Source organism: Aphidius gifuensis, linkage group LG2 (genome assembly GCF_014905175.1).
Source record: "Aphidius gifuensis isolate YNYX2018 linkage group LG2, ASM1490517v1, whole genome shotgun sequence".
NCBI lineage: Eukaryota > Metazoa > Arthropoda > Insecta > Hymenoptera > Braconidae > Aphidius > Aphidius gifuensis.
This window is the reverse complement of record NC_057789.1, coordinates 6,159,803-6,180,088: the sequence shown is the minus strand read 5'-3', so window position 1 is coordinate 6,180,088 and position 20,286 is coordinate 6,159,803. Positions and strand designations below refer to the sequence as shown.

General features: G+C 28.8%; 1 protein-coding gene across 1 annotated transcript; it reads right to left on the bottom strand.

The window, feature by feature from the left end:
- Positions 1–8,168: 8,168 nt before the first annotated feature.
- LOC122848674 (homeobox protein Nkx-6.1-like) lies at positions 8,169–19,839 on the bottom strand. The gene is made up of 4 exons (XM_044146907.1): positions 18,623–19,839; positions 18,313–18,423; positions 15,257–15,471; positions 8,169–9,395 (listed from the first exon to the last, which is right to left on the bottom strand). The coding sequence occupies exons 1-4, from the start codon at positions 19,389–19,391 to the stop codon at positions 9,198–9,200; spliced, it is 1,293 nt and encodes a 430-aa protein (XP_044002842.1). The 5' UTR covers positions 19,392–19,839; the 3' UTR covers positions 8,169–9,197.
- Positions 19,840–20,286: the final 447 nt, after the last annotated feature.

Below are 20,286 nucleotides of genomic sequence, written 5' to 3'. Positions count from 1 at the left end.
CGTTTCAATGGGCTTTTATGTACATAATTTGAAAGCACTTGGAAAATATTTTTTTTATTTTTTAACTCTTGTAATATTTTTATTATGAATTTATTAATAATTAATATTTATTGTTTTAATTTTTATTACAGAATTATTTGAGACATCTTCTGTGTATAATTATGGCCGAGCTTTTGAATGTTCATCATGAGGGTAAGTCATCTATACAAAGCACATCCATAATATATAAAAACTTTTATTTCAACTGAAAATTATACCGTCTCATCTTTTTAAGAAAGTTTCTTTCTATTTTCAAAAGTTTTACAATTATCTCTAATTTATTTTTCATAGATTTATGTTATTGTTTGTCTTGTTATAATGATTATAATCATTTCATTATCAAATGAATATAGTCGTTAGGGGATGCTCGAGATGCGTCAATCGAGCTATCAATTTAAAAACAGGGAAACAAGGGTGATTAGAATTTGACATTTGATAATTTGTTTTTCGAACAAAACAACAGTATCATTTTGACAATAGATTGTCACCCTATTTTTTTTTTTTTCTTTGACATTTATTTCATAATTATTTTGTCAAAGGCATTGAGCTTTCAGTGCTCATATTTTACTTGAAGCTTTTTTTCATATATACCTTAAACTTGCCTAAAATATTATTTAAAAAATACTGGCGATTGCTAATTTCGTTATAAATATTTTAGAAAAAAAAATAATTAATTGACACTTGATTTAGGTAATTTAAAAAGTAGATATCTTGAATGTTTTTTATATATAATTGTTGTAATACACAAGTTGAACACAAACACACCATGTCGTCAAATACACAAGTGTTTTTTTTTTCTTCAAAAAACATCCGGTGCTGTCGGAAGTTGAACTCGCTGATATTATTATTTTTTTTTGTTCTTTTCACACTTTTTTATTCTCTCTTTTGTTTGTGCGTTATAGATGTATAAAAGTTCTCTCTTGTTTTCTCGTCTACTTACCCCCTAGTTAGTACATTTAAAATTTTGTAAAAGCACAAGACGTATTCAAAAATTTTCTATACTAATGATTGTTAAATCACACCCAGAAAAAGTATCAAAGTCGAGTTTGCGACAAACACGTTTTTCTTTGCCATTTTCACATACATCAAGCACACATATAAAATCTCATATATCACTAAAAAATAAAAAATAAAAATGAAAGATAATAATATGAAAATACGATTTTTAACAATTCTCAAAAAGTTTAATTTCAAATTTATTTTGCAACTATTTTTATCTGGATTATTTATTATAAAAATAAAATATTTAAAATTTTTTTTTTTTTACATTTAAATATTCTCCTATTATTATTATTATAAAAAAGCTCAACTTAAAATCTCAGAGCATTATAAGTATAAGAGAATATTTAATGATCACTTGCGACAAAAAAATAAATTATAATTTAAAATTCATGTATATATCATGATCGATTGCAAAAGAAAAAAGATATCTTTTTTTTTTTTTTTATCCTTTCGTTAATGACAGTAAAAAAAAAAAAAAAAAGATGTGAAGTAGGGCGAAGGTGGAAATGTCGACGACGATCTCATTGGTTTGGCTGGCCGGTGTTGTAAAGATCTGCATGAAAAATGTTCAAGTTAGGGATTTAACCGTCGTCAGAGTGAGGCAATGATAACGATAATGCGAAGCGACAGTCCATTAGGACGATGTGAAATCGTGAAAGGGATGTAAAAATAAGGCTAGGGAGGATAAACTAACTTACTAACTTGTGTATATATGTGTGATTCAAATGTTTTCTTAATGTTCATACAAGTGTTTTGCCATGTCATCATTGAACATAATGCCGATTAAAATCTTTAGATGAATCATTATCATCTAACTGACTCAATAGTATAGCACTATAAAAATAAATATACATTAAATTATTATATGAAAAAAAAGTAGTTGCTTCAAACATGTTTAATTTCATTTAAATGAATATATTATAATTCAATAAATAATAAAATAATCTCGAGTAGACAAATGATACCGCTATCAACATTACAGTTTAATGATATAAATTTTGTATTTATCGATAAACGTGAACCATTATGAAGCTTAGTCCAATTGAATAATTTTACTGTGTATATATATTTTGTTGATATTGTATTGTGATAACACTTAACCCTATGCATTGTCATATCAAGCACAACATGAACATTGTTATATGATTCATCGCGTATCAGAGCAATAATGTGTATATCATATTAGAATCAATACTATCCCGATAGACCATCACATAAATATAAAAATGATAAAAAAAAAATAATAATATTTACACGCATGCATGTATTAAATTACATATTTTATATACAAGCTGAGTTTTTACTCTTTCCATGTGGATTGCATCCATTTGTTTCAACAAAAATATATTGAGTTAAGAAAATGCAATTTGATTTTTAAACTTTATTCTTTTTATAAGACTTTATCGTTTCTTTTGAATCACCCTCGAGAAAAGTATAAAATACATAAAAGCATTAGTTGGGCTGAAACAAAAAAAAAAAATATAAAAAGTAAATAAATAAAAAGGGTGTGGGTGTTTGAGAGTGGTAGACGATATTTTGTTCAGGCTGTGCCAACTTTTTTCATATTCCAATTAGAATATTTGCTATTGATTTAAAGCCTGCAAAAGCAGATATTAACGATTTAACCTGGTAATAAATTTACAGTGTCGATGGGTACTCTGCTGTGTGCGCCTTGATTTTGTTTTTTTTTTTTTTTTTTATAATTTTTTAAAACTTTATCCCTTGCTACTGTTTTTTTTTTTTCTAAGCTATTCTTATTCACAAGCCAAGAATGAGAAAGATGGATAAAAAAAAAAAAAAGCACTCGCACTTGTTATGCCAAAAGTAAAGTGTGAGATAGAGAAGAGAAAAAAAAAAGTAGGGTTGGTATATAGAGTTGGGTGTGAAACGACGGGCGGCCACACGAAAGTAAACGCAATCGTGAGTACTTCAAGTATATACGTATGCTAACTTTACGAGTTACGCAAACTCTCGTAATATTAATCACAGCCACTCGTCGAAACTCAAAGTGAGAATGTATATCGCTCGTAAAAATGCCGACCAAACGGGTATTTACGAGTTTCACACCAAGCTTATTTCGAACGAACCAGCCGCGAAATATTGCGCTTGACGTCTTACACCTTGTTTTTTTTTTTTTTTTTTTTTTTTGTTTTTTTATTTGACTTCTTATTAGGGTCTGGCTTAACATACCATACTAATTTTTTTCATGAATTATTATAACAATTTATACACGTTAATTTTAATGTCTATAATCTTAGAAGCAAAAAAAAAAAAAATCCCACTCATGAAAATTGAAAGAAATTAAATTGAGAAAATTTTTTTGATAAGAGTTTATTTTTTAATGAAATAATTAAATTTTTTTCTTTTTATTGATAATTTATTTGTTCATTTTTAAAAGGTCAATAATAAAGGCAGTAAAAGAGAGTCACCTTTTTTGATCATTGCAAGTAGAATAAAAAATGTAAAAAAAAAAAAAATTATAATAAAAAAAATATATATAAGATTGGAATGGGCTAGAAGCGAGAGATAAAAATGAATGAGAATGATATTACTTGGGTAAAAAAGACACTCTGTGAGTGAAAAAGAAGAAAAACTAAGGGGGTGAATGTATAAGAAAAAAAATAATAGATAGAAAAAGATAAATATACATGTATAGAGTATAAAAAAGTAAGAGAAGAAAAAAAAAGCGAATGAGATGGTCTTGGCTGTCGGTGGCAGTGTGCTGGAGGATAAACATGAAGAAGAAGAAAAGCAAATGTAGAAACGATAAAACGATATGAAAATCCAAAAGCTGAATATAAAAGTCGTGTTGGTTCGACTTTTTCTTTCGTTCTACGCAATCATGCTCGCAATCACTCCGAGCATTTTGTGAGTGCTCTTTACATTATTATTGGCAAATCTCATCGTGTAGTCTTTCTTTCAACTATGGTCGCCAGCTTGCCCATAGTATATCCATGATTCTCGATATGATTTTCCCCTTTCTGTTCTTTTTAAATCCTCTTTCCAAAATATATAATACGTTCAAGAAAGACATCAGTTTTTTTTTGTTTTTTTAACTTTATTTTCTTCTTATTTTTACATTTTTATTTTTTTGTTTTTCATGATGAGTGCAGGAGTTTTTATGTTTTCATTCACTGTTGAAAAAAAAAAAAAAAAAAATAAATAAAGACTATATAAGACTATGAAAATAAAAATTTAAATATATATATATTTTCTTTATTAATTCATAATAATATTTAATTTAAAAAATATATATTTTCTAATTAAAAAAAAAAATTTTTTTTATAAGCAATATAATGTTGCAGTATGTTGTAAATATTTTTATATATAAAATATACTTTCAACAACCCTTGCCTATATATACACCGCCCTAAAAATAAAAATAATATCAAAAAAAAAAATATATATATATATAAGATACTCGATTTTATTATCGCAGTAAATGGCCTGAAATTTCAACCGCAGCTTTATCCAATAAAAAGTCATAATAACATAAAATATGTTTTTCGATTTTCTGCGTATGATGTAGTTGATGTTGGTATATATCAATCCCTCTGAAAATTCGAATTATTGGTTTTTTTGTTATACCCTCTTGTCATATTATACATAAATTCTGGATCGATATTCAATTTATATTTTCAAATTAAAACTCTCACCTGAGAGTTAAAAGTAATAGCGAAAAAATCAGGTTAATATGTGTTACAGCCTTATGCAATTTGCTGTATATAAATCTCATTGTTGTCGTTCTGTTAAAAGCATAAAAATATATTTCTATTCGATGAAATCGTTACTTTCATGCGCGTGCTCTCTTTGTCTATACTCTTTTTACTATTTCGTTTACTATTCAGTTTCTGTCACTATCGATAAATTCAACATATCGAGAATAATATAAAAAACAAGAAAAAAAAAAAAAATTCAAAGCCCAGCTGAAATCGAATATCGTGGTGTCATTTTAAAATCCAAAGTGCATCCATAAAGATATATAAGTGTACAGTAAAAAGTAAATCGTGCTATGCGGTTCAATAAATTTTCAGTAATTTCAATATTCCTTTTTTTTTTTTCTTTTTAAATAAAAAATAAAATAAACAATTAAAATAGTTGTACTTGCCAAGAATTGCCAAAAATATATATTGGTGAGAAAATGACAGAAAGTTTTTATTAAAAAAAAAGAAAAAAATAATTTTTCCTGGCAAAGGTTGATGCTATGCACCAAATGTCTTTTTCTTTTTTTTTTTTTCCTCGTCTTGTTTCTAGTACAATTTAAGAAAAAAAAAAAGAAACAGATATTCGCTGCAACGAGAAAGAAAAGAAAAAAAAATTGTAACACGACGGTTATTTATTGCCATGGATTTGGTAACTCTAATGGGCACAGTAGTACGGGACTCTCTGGTTGACATTTACAATAAAACATCGCTAATGGAAGCAAAAATCATGTTCCTTTAAAACACGTATGACTTGTATGACGCGAAAAAAAATTCCTTCAACTCTTTTAGTCTTTTTATTCAATATCCCAGATATGTAAGTGTCGTGTTCAATTTTTATATAAATAATTTTCATCTTTTTACATTTATTTTATATTTTATTATCCAATATATATATTTTTTTTTTGTCATTTTCACCCTACATCGAGGTATAATGTCAGTCCATCAGGGACATGAGGGCCATTGTGCTTCGTCGAGCAGAGCACACTCGGCCAAAGTGACGTTACCACTTGCCAGCTTCATATTCACATTAATAATGCATCGATTCAATATTTTTATATATCTATATGTGCCATCGATAAACTCATCACGATATACATGTACACGTTTTTCCCAAAAAATATAATAAAATCAAATAAAATCGTCTCTTTTTTTTTTTTTTTTTTCTCTATTCTTTTACTCGTTTTTTTTTTGTATTATTTTTTTCCGATATTTTAAATTGCTAGAAGCACTCGGGAATAATTAAAACTAAAAAAAGAAAAAAAAAAAAAACTTAATTTAAATAAGCTTTTTATCTTTGGCAAAAATTATAGATTGACCCTTTACTTAAAATATATTCACATTGATTAAAAAAGAAATGAAATAAAAAAAATAATAGAGAGAAAAAGCTGCTTAAATTATTATATAGCTAACATATATATTTTTTGTACATGTGTGCTTGGACGAAATGCCGTCGAATCGTAAACGGAATGAGATAAGTTACGCGCAGTAGTAGTTTAATTCGTACAAGCAGACACTGCTATCTAGCAATTCTGAGTAAAGTGGTGTGAAGAAGAATAGTATAGAAGTTATGTAGAAATGATAGGCGGGAGGCAACATTGAGGATTGTGCAAGTTGATGTATATATGTAAAATGAAGAAAAGCTCTGGGATCTGCACACGAAGAGATGGCACTCGGATTGCTTTGGTCTCTGTCTTGCAAACTTAATCATAACAGCCTGTTAGCCAAATGAATAGCCATGGGGTGACTAGAGATGGGGTCGGGCACCTACTTCGTAACAATTCTCTCTTATTTTATATCTTTCTCTTTTTTTTATCTTTTTTTCTCTTCACCCCTCATTGTATATAGATATATATATCTCGTTACGCTTTCGTGGCCCCACCGATCGACTTTTCCACAGTTAAAACGCGTATTATATACACAGACCGCCTTCTCGTATACTCCATGTCGAATATATATATTTCACCCCTCATACACATTTCTTGAATACTCGTTATTAAATTAATTTACCGTTTAGTAAATTGATTCTAAAAGTCATGGTATTATCGCTCATTTGATACACGACTATTGAATTTTGTCTCGACAATTTTTTTCTAATTTTTTTTTCTTTATTATAAAATTTTTGTTTTTTAATAATTAAAAGTAAAAGAATAATAATAGTTAATTGAATTTTATTAAAGAGTTAATTTGTATGAGTTTTTTTTTTTTTTTAAATAACTAAAGCTGTATAAATATATTTTTATTATTTATTTTTGTATACGCAGTGCGTGGTTTGATGTAGATTTTTATTTCTTGTTAATTTAAAATTTATTTATCTTTATTTTATGCTATTCAATTATTTTTTTTTTTTATATTATTCGAGACAGTTGTATTCAATAGACAAAATTAAAGTAACAAATAGATAAAAAAAAAAAAAAAAAAAAGTGATTTACTCGGTGGCAATTGGCACGGGGGCATTTAATCAGCAACGACTTTTCTGTTGTCAGAAAATAAGGGAGAAAGAGTCAGTGGTTAAACACCAAAGTGATGAGAGAGGTGGGGTCGTATATCGTTTCCAAAGAATGAAAAAGCCCCCTGTATTTAGATCACTCCATCAAAGATGAGCTTCTCTTTTTTTTTTTTTTTTTTTTCTATACACTCTGTCAATATAATATGTGGCAATCTCAAAATAAAAAAAAAAAAGATTCTTCATGTTTTTATTGTCATATTAATTTTTTTTTTTCGTCAAGGAAATCCGTCAGTCTGCCACAAAGACAGTTGAAAAAACAAATAATTTTTTAACTTTAAATTTATCATTTAAAATGGTGTTTTTATTATTTCAACTATATATACCCAGATATATATATCACACAACCACTTGCAAGTTTATTTTTTTAATATTATTTTTCTTGTTATTATTACTGCTTTTTATTATATTTATTTATCTATTTTTTTTTACTGGAAAAAAAATTCTTGATGGGTTAGGATTGTTAGGAAATGAGGGGTAAAAAAAATAATATATATAATATAAGCTGATAGATGTTTGCAGGATATCATGCCATTTATTAAATCAGAGATATAATACACAAGCGATGAGTAACATTTATGTATAATTTATACAATGTATTATTTTTATTATTTCTTTTTCTTTCTGTTTGTTTATTCATTTATTTATATAATTTTATTAATTTAAATTTTTAATTATTCCTCCTTTGTTTTTTTTTTTTTTTTATTTTTTTTTATTTTTTAATTTTATTTATACAGATTGTCGCTACACTCGACCAGCGGTTATACCCATTATTGCTATGTACATGTGAATAATATAAATAATTGAGTTTATAGCCCTTAACTTTTTTTTTTTTTTTTTTTTTTCGTTTAATTTTTAATACTTGGATTTTTTTTTATTTTAAATTTTTTTAAATACTCTGCATGAGGAGACTTCTCAGCTATATCCAAAAACACTCTCGCTATATTATTGTCGATATAACGAGAAAAATAAAATTATACAAATTAAAATACAAACAAACAAAATCAAGAAATTTAAGAATCATTATTTTTCAAGTCTCTTTTACAATATTTAAAATGTTAAATTTATTTCTATAATTTAATTATATTGTTTTTTTAATTCTTTCCCGAGATCATTAATATATAGTATGCTTATAAATTACGCTATTCCTACTTCTACTTACATCGAAGTTTTTTTTATTTTTTTATTATTTTTATCTTGCATTTAAAACGCCAAATATCACAATCACGGTTATCATTATCTACAGAATATACAAGTGTCTTTTTTTTTTTTTTTTTCTTTTCTGTGCTTTTTTTTTTATTTAAATTTTCTTTGTCTTTGTTTTTTTTTTTTTTTGGTAAACAAAAAATTATTAAACGTTATTGTTATAGCGTTTATTTTATAATAATTTTCACACACTGACCTCCAAACTTTTTTCATTTCATTATTTCAACTACAAAATTGTTCAAAATTGTAATGCAATGATGTCAAGTTTTATGGAGGGAGAAGAATAATATTGCACTGATTTTATAAAACGCACAGAATCACCAAAATCAAACGTTATTATTATTATTTTATTTTTTTTTCATTTCTTTTTATTCATTTATTTATTTTTCGTTCAAAAAAAAAACAATTGCAGATATTTTTGGGGAGCTATAAAAGTACAAGAATCGTCATCGATTCTCTGTCCCTTCAATGTCGTGATAAACAAAAAAAAAAAAATATATCTATAAATAAAAAGGGTACAACAATGAAATAGAAAAATAAATAAATAAATAAATTAGAAAAACAGAAAAAAAAAAAAATAACAAAAATGAGTCGTTTGTTCGACATTGTCTTGTGTTCCACGATTTTTGGATGTATGTTTTCTTTCCCTTGTTGGATGCTTATACTTTTTTTGCACCCCTATAAAATTGTATCCGCCCCTATAGTCCATAGCCACGCCTTCCACCCCCGTGTCTCATCTTTCCTCACGGTCCATACTGTTGCTCGAGTTCACGTCTCAGCCTTTTCGCGGCTGTATCACCAGTCGCTTCAGTCTCACCATCACTACAACCATCCTCTGTTTCAGCAGAAACACCCTCAACTTCTTCTTGTCGTCTTTTAGCTGTTGCCATTTCTGCAGCATGCTTTTTTCGCCACTTTGTTCGTCTATTTTGAAACCAAACCTGCAATAATACAAATAAATTAAAATTATTTAATGACTCATTAATAATGAGAGTTTTTCATTTGTAATTATGTTATATTATTTATTTATTTATTTATTTTTTTTTTTTTGTAAATTAATTAAACGATAAAAGTAAAAAGAAAATTTAAAGGTAATTGAGTGATGAAAATGTAGTATGTATTTATATGTATAACAGAGGGTAGATTCTCATCGTTGCGGGTGTAGTCATGAAGCACAAAATACATACTAGAAGTCTCGGTGTCCCCACAACAATGTATTTAATTAACGTAACGGGCATCAAGGGAGTTTATATTTACCCAGTGAATGTCGTGAATGTTTGTATATATATATTTTGTTGCTTTATATATAAATATACAGAAGGAGCGAGTTTTTGACTTTACCGATTGCACACTGACAAACCACCTCATTTAATAATTCTTGCAATGATATTCTTGATGATGGCTGACACTACTGTGGCTAGTTTCCCTTTTTTTATTTTTATATATTGCATCAGTATATTATATACATAAAGTCATTTATTTTTCATCCCCGTATATATTTTTTTTTTTTTATATATTGTTTTGGTCGAGGTTTTTTTTCTCAACCGCCTTGTGTACACCATCTTCCACATCTCCTTACAAACCAAGAGGTTAAATTAAAGACATAAGCATCAAGCTCGTCGAGAGCTAAACGGATTAAAAAGTAAACGGCTACTCGTAAAAGTTAATAGCTGCTCGGATGAAAATTAAAACACTCGGTGAGTTGAGGAAAAAAGGGATGATCATGGTAGTATAGAGGTTGGAGAAAAAAAATAAAATTATTAAAAAAAAAAAAAAGAGTTGTAGATGCTTTGCCAGTACTTTGTGCTAACAAACAAATTTATAAAAGTAATGACTTTTTTATCCTTATATTTTTAAATCCCACCCATATCAACTATATCTATTTACAACACTTTTCAAGCTAACATATAAAAAAAAAAAATAATATAATCTCGACGTTGTCAAATTGTTTATATCCATCCAACTTTCAACACGCCTCATCAATCTAGATAATTTTTTTTTTTTTTCCAAATACTCTGATGATTTATTTTACACTATTTGTATATGAGCTGTTGTTTGTTTTTTATATTTAACAAGCTTTTTTTTTATTGTAATATTTTTATTTATTTAAAATTATTTTTATTATTATATCAATTTGGGTTAATGAGTCGTATTGGTCAGAAAAAAACACTCAACAGAGTAATAAATTTTGTCGGATTTTCACCAACTTGGCATGTGATATAGCTGGGTTATTATTGGTTGCTGTATTACACCGGTGTTTTCTCACTTGCTTGCTCATACAAAGAAGTATAATATGGTCTAGTGTATATGTGTGTGTATTTTGTTACGGATACATGAATTGTTGTGAAATAATAAGTTGCGATACAATGTGTTTCACGTTTCGAAATATATAGTATAGCCAACCGGCAAACTCGATATATCAAGCTAGATGTTATTAGCTAGCTAAACCGCAAATCTCTGCGGGTTAAAAGAAATAAAATTTGGGATTTTGGGGGAGTGAAAATGAACATAATATGATTTTTTTTTTTTCATAACTATATGTATATTTCGAAAATTATATACATCCTGAAGAAAATAGAAAAAGAAAAAATATATTAATAATTTCATTATTTTTTGGGACACACATACTGCAGCAATAAATCATGAGTTTTTCATGTGTCATCATTGAAACATAAAGTGAAATTGTATTGATCATGGTTGAACATGAAAAAAAATATATAAAAAAATAAATTCGATTCAGCGGCCAATGTCACCCCCAACATTCGAGATTAAATGTGCGGTTTTTTTTTTTATTTTTTCTATTTTTTCCAATACTGCGTATTAGTTACGCACGCGTTGCGCTGTTTTTCGCCTAAGGGTATACTCGTTTGTTTCAATATAGATATATAAATAGTTTTGTGTATATGTTGTATCCCCCTATAGTCTGTCACAGAGTAATACCCCACCCTCAACTTTATCCTAGTATTGTTTCGAAAAAAAAACAAACCTGCACAACTGTTAGATTTATTAAATCAAGATTATCTAAGCCTGCATAACATTGTGTGGTCTAAAATCCTAGTATAAAACCGCGAAACCTTTAGCACGATTTGTATTTTCGATTGCATGTTTCAAATACAATCCTTTGTTTTTTTTTTTTTTTTGTTTTGTAAAAGCTTTCCCCTCATCTATATTTCTTGTCGCTTTTGAATCGAGCCGCAACCAAGATAACAATCTGATCCCAATTGATAGTCGTGACATTTATCATACATATACCATTTTTGTTATCAGTCGTTGCATTTTTTTATTTTAAATGGAATTATTATTTTTATCAAATGCAATTTTTTTTTTTAATTTCTCCGAAGGAAATCCATCAGTAGATATTTGTAAAATTTGTAGAGCAAATAGAAATAGACTCAGACTGTTCTATAAAAAAAATTTCCATCGTAGATCAAGCATTTTATCGTGAAAAAATATAAATAGTATTTTCTATTTTTTTAAAATTAATTTCTCAAGAAATTCATCAGTAAATTTGTAAAGCTACACCTTGTAATTTTTAAAAATTATATTTCATTTAAATTGTGGTCAATGTGTGTACAAATAAATGCAGACGCATACCGATAGTTTATTTTATATTTATTATTTACGAGTACATCGATATCTCATATTGAAAAATAAACTCTTGAAAGATATTCGGATTTTGTATTTTTATCCCAATGTCATAAAATATATTTCTACAATTTTATTCGTTTTTTTTTTTTCTACTAAAATTTACAAAAAAAAAGAGTGTGATGCAGATATGAAGAATTGGTTATGGAGACTGATGACCCGTGAATGACACTCTGATGCTATTGGGTTTTTAAAGCTTTTTCCACGTCGTTTGACATTGTGATTCCAGTTTTTTTTTTTTTTATATTCAAATACTGCCAGATTTCATCGCACATGATCATAAATTTTTCTCACCAAACAAAACTCTCGATAGATTACCACATCAAGTATTCCCTGCGTTTATTCGATAACGAATGTAAAGTCTTTTATTTTATTTTAATCTTTCATACATGTAAACCTGCTATTCGTCAATAATACAATTTTTTTTCTCTTTACTATATAATGTAAGAATTATGAAGGATAAAATTCTCGTATTCAATGTTAAATGGAGCCATATATTCAGTATTATTTAAACTATCGCATTGTGAATAAAATTCAATAAAAAAATTTTTTTTTTTCTTCAAACATATATAACAATTTGAGTGAAGAAAAAAAAGTTTTGGTATATATTTTGATGATAAATGTATGGCAAAATATAAGATGAATTGAATATGTGTGCGCAGGTGAATGACAGAAGGTATAGTAGTTGGGCGATAATATGATCCTCTGTATTCAGTTCTCGTGGCGGCGCCCCATATCGATATGTTTCCACTCTCTTACACCCTCGTCCCAAAATTTATCCACCAGTAAACCAACGTGCATAAAAAACGGCTTCTCAAGAATATCCTTTCTCACTTGTACTACCACTTTACCCTGTATTTTTACAAGAAAAAAAAAAATACTCCAGACTATCGAACCGTTTCCGAGATCAAATGGCTTCACCGATTCGTGTTATCCCTTCAATATCACACTTTTATTTCGAAAAGTGAATTTTTTTTTTATGCCTTATATACATTCAAACTTGTCAGACTTTCCCCTGACAATAAAATTCATAAAATAAAAAAATATTACATTTTTGCTAGAATAAAAAAAAAAAATCTATACAGACAATGTTTTTCCTAATAATTGAGAAATTTATATAAATAAAAAATAAAATGTAAATATAATTCAGACAAAACTAAAAAAAAAAGACAAATTTTTTATTTTTCCAAAAATAAAAAAATATATATTTCAAAAGATTCAGTGAAATACATTTTTGAATTGAGTATAAAACTTTTGTGTGCGCGTTTGCTTATATTTATATTTTATTCTCATTCTGAAAATACAAGGGAATATGCGGTGTAGTGTGTGGGACGGTGAATGAAGGGACCACCGCCTGCTGGCGTGATTTATCACGCCACACTATATGCCATTGCTGAATGTGTATATACCACTATGATGATACATGCGAGGGTGATAGAGGATGAGTGAAGTTATATACTTTGTATGTGGCTATTTGTATATGAAGCTAGAACAAGAGGTTTGGGAGAGAACTAAAACAAAAGAAAGAGAGACTGATAAAGTATGAATGTTGTGAAAAACAATATGAAAAATACTTGCTATATGTATAAAGGTGTGACAGACGTGCTTGTACTAATTGACGTCATCGATATTGGTTTACGTCGACGAGCAGATTACTCCGACGTAAACAACTGTGTGCCTTTCATCCCCCTTGTATATACAACACCCTCCCTCCTCCCATTTTCCTGTCTCATCTTTTTTGCAGTCTTTGTTTTTGTATTTTATATATTGTATCATGAGTTGGTCATTTATGCATGTTCAGCATGGCTTGTCACGAATTTTTAACACTCCCTCTAAATGGCTCTTTACTTTGCATTAAACTCACTAAATAGGGTGGCTTGTTGAGAGTTTATATACATATATACATGTGACTTTTGAATTTGAGATTGGTCGTTAATGATCCGTACAGGCGATGAGCCCTATTACATACTGATCATTCATTTACTTTATTTTTTTTTTTCTTTCTATTTCAATCTGCTACATAATTTTCACTCTATAACTTATTGGCGTCTTTTTATTAAATTATTTATACACAAGTGATGACAACACTATAGTTTCGTGACTTTTATTTTTTTTCATATATTAATATTATTATTTCAAGTATGACAGACTATAGATAGAAATTGTTTTTTTTTTTTTTTTTTGTTATATTGATCTATTATATTTACAAGAAAAAAAGTGAAAAAGATAAAATAAAAAATAATATTATCTTGTTTTTTTTTTTATATACAATATAGATTTACAAATTTTATATTGAAATGAAAACGAGAAGGATATATATGTACATATAACAATAAAGATAAAAATAAAACAAAAAAAAAAAAATATGATATATATTAGAAAGGTGTAGAGAGAGGGAGAGTGAGTGAAGTTGAAGATGGACGCCATGAAAGAGTTTTTTTTATTTTTTTATATATATACTTGAGTCGGGCAATCTCAGTCGTGTGAACGATGCTTTATATACGTACAAAGTGAATCGTATACTTTTCTCAAGAATATCCAAGGTAATTGAATGCCAACCCTCGTTTCCAGTATCTCTTGGATTTCTTTCTATACCCTTATATTTTTTTTGTCTCTGTTCAACTCATCATTGACTTATTTTTTATTTCTCAATGATAAAAGCTCAAAATAAAAAAATATATCTATATGTATAGATGAAAAATACATTTAATATATATAGCTAGGGTTTGTGTGTGTATATATTGAAAGCTTTATTCGATGTTGAAAATAATAATAAGACCAAGATACAGTGGCCTGTCGCGCATCCGTTAGCTCATCCCCTATATATCTCACCGCATCACTCACCGATCCTAGACTTATAGCTTTCAATAAAAATGTAAATATGGCGGCAATTGTATGAGCCAATGACAGCGCAACACGGAATCCCGCGGTTGAGTTGAGAGTTGGTAGGTGGTTTTGAGGCAAGGGCTTTGAAATTGTATACGAATAAACAGTCGTGCGAAAATTCTGTATATGTGTTTGGTCAATGAAAAGCCGCGCGCACAGTTATCACATAAAAATTGGATATTTATTAATATATTTTTATTTATCAAATCAATATGAAAATAAGAAAAATATTTTGAATAAAATTTTATTGAATTATTTTCATGATGCTTACCTTAACTTGTGACTCTGACATTCCTAATGCATATGCCAGTTTAGCTCGTTCTGGTCCAGCAAGATATTTTGTCTGTTCAAATGTTTTTTCAAGTGCAAATATTTGCTGTCCACTAAATGTCGGCCTTGTGTGTTTCTTCTTGCCACTATCGTGGTCACTACCAGCACCACCAGCTGCCCCACTCATTGCTTGTTGACATCCCAGCTGTTGTGACACTGAAAACAAAAAGTTTATATATTCTTCATTATTAAATCTGATTATCATTTTTTTTTTTTTTGCCATAAATAATACTTGGCCCATGACAAGAATTTTTTTTTTGAAAATAGTTAAAGTCTGTCTTTATTTGCTCTAAAAATTTTTAAACTATCTACTGACGTGTTTTCTTGAGAGAAGTTATTATTATTTTTTTTTTTTAACGATAAAGAAAGTAAAAAATAAAATTTAAGACCGATTGTCTTTTTTATAATAGGAATATACTTGAATAATATACAAAAATGAGATTTAAAAAAGTATGTAATATTTGAAGTTTATGAATAAAAAAAAAAATAGAAAAAAATTAACAAAAAGAATCATGAAAAAATCACGATGCCCGACGGTGTTATGAGACAAATAATTATCCTTAGCCATGTAGATGTGCTAATTAAAAAAAAGTGTAATTACGTTCAGCTGGCATTTGTGCACAAGAGGGTTGGTATATAATAGTATAGAATATATATACAACAAAAGCACAAGAGAAAGTATACGATAAAAGAGAGGTTGGTGCTTGGGATTAAGCTTGAGAGTGGCCAAGTAAAAACAAGACTCTACAATAGCGCGTTAATAAAATCCTTGTAACGCTCTTACACAAGTGCTAAATTATTTGCGGCCAAACGTAATATACCCAGGAAACACTTGTTCCTTTGAATATATACACAGTAGAATAAGAAATGAAAAAAAACATACACATTATTATTTTTATCCGTGTTTTAATTTTTTTTAATTTTTATATTTTAATCACGTCGTTATATATGCAAGATTATTTATTAATCAAACTATTGTGAATGAATTTTTTTAAAAAACAATTTAAAGAGCTTTGATGAATCGTGATGCACCCTAAAATAATCATTCTATATCTTTTTGATAATTTATTTTCAAATCTACTAGTCATTATGTATTCACCAAAATGAACTATATATATAATTTTGTGGTTTGAAAATTTATACTCATTAACTATAAATACACTTGTGTAATTTAAAGGATTTACAATAAAATATATATGCGCGTATAATATTGAAGCCAGTCAAACACACCTTCAGAGTGACTATTACAAAGCCCATTAGTATGAATTGGAAAATCCAACTTCAACAATAATGATCCGTATACACATATAAATTTTATCCAGCTTGTTATAATTATAAACGAGCTAAAATACGGTATTAATCCACAATGGTCATCGGTAATTAAGAGTAAAACATGTTGAGTATAATTAAGGGTGGGGTATATAAGTTTGTCCAAGCAAACTTTCTGGTAAAAGTATTTCACATGTAAAATTGTATTTCCATATACGTTTACTATACTGCATATATATATATGACCTGTGGGACTTTAATTTAATAAAGCAATTTGTAACAGAATACAGAACGAGGCAATAATAGCCAGTTGGCGGAAAGGGTTATAACGAGCTGCTTACCACATTCTACTCGTATACCAAAATTTTATCCACCCTTATATCCATGCATTATATCCTTATCTATATATATATGAAAAAAAAAAAAAAAGAAAAAAAATATACTGTGTTCAGTATGTTGTCTCCAAATCGTGGATATTGTTTTCATGAGTTTATTGATAGACAATGGCGAATGAAAGTGATTGTATTCTCTTGTGTATATTATATTATGTACAAGTGTACAAAAACAAAAATATATTTATCGGGGGGTTAATATTGAATGTGTGTGTGTGTGTAAGTCGCCAAATTAAATCGACAAGTCGCGTCAGCAAGTCGAGGCCATAACATCACCCTGTTGGAAAAGGCAATGGATGAAAACGATATATGTATACGATTGAAAGGCAAAAGCACAAAGATCATGCGAATGGTTGTACTATGTTGAGCCAATGTCCTGGACCCGTTTAGGGCTTATATAGAAAATTTTTATCGAGTAGATTTGAGAGTATAGAAAGGCATAAATAGCAACTGAGTTGCTCCCGTGGTGATTGTATTGGCCTCATGAGACTCATACAAACCTATTGACGATGAGTTACTTTGGTGCTAGAAATATTATCTATTGGTATATATATTAGGTATAAACATAAATATATATAAATTTATATGCAGATGATATATAGCTATGATATATATGTATAAAGACACGTGTGCAACTTTTAGAAAAACCTTTCGACCTAGTGCTTTTATTAGATCAGGCATTTTTGATGGATTGAATTTCATAATACAAATTTTATTGTTGTATTTTTTTTTTCTAATTTTATGACATGTCAATTAAATTCAAAGTATACCAGTATATTTCAACAAATTTATCATAATTATATTTGACAACTATTCAATCAAATTAAATAATATTTCTATAATATTTTTTTTTTTTTGATAAATCTAAACATGAATTTTTTTTAAATGTCAACATGTATTTATCCGTCGGTATTTTGGTTTTATTAATTTACAAGAGAAATAAATCTATAACATATCAAGATGATTTAAATCACCCTCAGTGGTCACGCACACTTAGTCAAGGGGTAGGGTTTGTAAAGTCCACCTTTATCTTTTGTTTCTTATACAACATTCTGCCACATGTGGCACACCGTCGGGTTATTTGATCTATGATTTTTGAAGGGTGCAAAATATCAGCAACAGCAGTTTTACTAAAATTCGTGGGAGTGTGTCACGTGTTGCCATATATATATATACAAAGCTCAATGGAAATTTAAATGCGGTTTTATTAGTTGCCTAAAAGTTTTTACAAGTATATATACTTGTAAAACACTGATTATTTTGTTTCGAATAAAATATTAATCTTGAAATTTTATATAGTTATCTGAATTAATATTTGAAAAAAAAAAAAACTTACACGAATGTAATCGAGCTCGCCATGCTAAAGGATCACTGACAAGTCCTTGAAGACCTGGCCAGTAGACTGCGGGATGACGAGCCTCTGTTCTTTGCTGGAATTGTCCTAAACCTAAAAATATTAAAAAGAATCCATTAATCATCAAGTGAATATCTTTCAACGTTATTTTTTTTTATTTATATTTATCAAAGAAAGAATATAAAGAAATATCATCTGAGCTGGCTATATATACAAATATATTTTTTCATTTTAATGATGATCAACAAAGAGAAAAGAGATATATTTATGAGAATAAAAAATGATGACTTACCAGCAGACCCAGTAAATCCAGCATGCATTGCATATCTTGGAGCAGTAAGATGTGATGGATGAGTTGGTGTTGATGATAAAGCATGAGCTGCTGTTACTGGAACTTGTGGATGTGTAGCAGCTGGTCTTGATAATATTGTATCAATACCATGTGGATTACTACCGACGGAAGTTATTGAAGTTGCTGGACTGTGTTTACCACTACCAGTTGGTGATGATTGTCCTTGTGGTGGTGTTGAAATTTGTCCACTTTGTAAATGAACAGCTGCTTGTTGTTGTCTTTGTAATTGTTGTTGTTGTTGTTGCTGTTGTTGTGCTTGTGCCTGTGCTTGTTGTTGTTGTTGATGATGAAGTTGTTGTTGTTGTTGTTGATGATGATGACTTCTTTCGGCCATTGAGTGTAATGCTGCAAGTGGTTGACTACCAAGCATACCACCAGCACCAGCACTTAAATTTAAAAATTGTAATACATGAGGTGATGCTGCTGCATGAAAATCATGTAACCATGGTGGTCTTGGTGGTGGTGGTGAATGACTTGATGCTGGAGGTGGTGAACATGAACCTAATGATGAACCAGCTGATGAACTTCTATCACCACTATCAATATGACCGTTCCGACGGTGTGCGTCACTTAATGATGACATTCCGTCAATTAAACTTGTACGATCTCTCGTGGCAACGACAATTTGTGGCGGCGTATCCTGTAAACGTGATGCCTCTATCACACCGTTGTCACGGAGGTCCTCGGCGCTAGTCACGGAGCAAACCATTTCGATACGTGCATAATAATTAAAATCCTTATTTAAATTAATGTCACTCAACTTTTAAACAATTGTCACTCAGTAATATTTTTATATTTGCATGAGAAATAAAATCAATTTAAATAACAAGAAAAAAAAAATAAATAAACAAACAAACAAAATTATAAAAAATAGCAACAAAAAAAAAAATTTATAATCCAATTGTTGATGAACACACTTGAAGCACGTTAATCACTTGTTGATAAACACTATTAGTGATGCTTAGTTTTTTTTTTTTTTATTTTACATTTATTAAATTTAATAATTAAATTAATTTAACGTTAAAAAAAAAAAAAACTTTGGTAACACAAGTAAATGAATAATATTGAAATTTGAAAATCAATTTCGTATTATATTTATATAATTTTATTCAGAGCCAAATGATGCATGTAAACGATGCTGCACGACACTGAAGACTGAAACTGGTTGACTGAGATGCATCCTTGATGGCGTTAAAGCAATCACCCCCGCTACATCAGTAGTATATATATGTATAAAGTCAAACAAAATCTGTCTCACTCGTTTGTTGGTGGTATCCAATAGGTGAATCGTTCATCAGACACTGTATAGCTTGATATTATAGAGGGGAAGAAAATCTTTTGGGTCCATCGAATATATAACTGTGTATTTCTCTGTGTATGTGTTTGTATGCTCGTGCCTGGTAAATATCATGCGCATATCAAGGGGGAAAATAACATATATATATTTACCAGTTACTTCCCTTACTTATTCAACATATTGGGCGTGGCCTTGACTCGGATTGGAGCCACGACTATCGTTATACCGGAAGTTGCTTTTGGCGATTGGGCGTGGCCTCTCAATCTCGCGTTAGCTTCTTGTTAAGCGTCTTTCATTGTGTGTTTAA

Coding starts and splice junctions, on each gene's coding strand:
- LOC122848674 (XM_044146907.1), bottom strand. CDS start 19,391: ATGGTTTGCTCCGTGACTAGCGCCGAGGACCTCCGTGACAACGGTGTG. Junction 15,472..18,312: donor GCGAGCTCGATTACATTCGT/GTAAGTTTTTTT, acceptor TTTTGTTTTCAG/TGTCACAACAGCTGGGATGT. Junction 9,396..15,256: donor TGTCAGAGTCACAAGTTAAG/GTAAGCATCATG, acceptor GTATTATTGCAG/GTTTGGTTTCAAAATAGACG.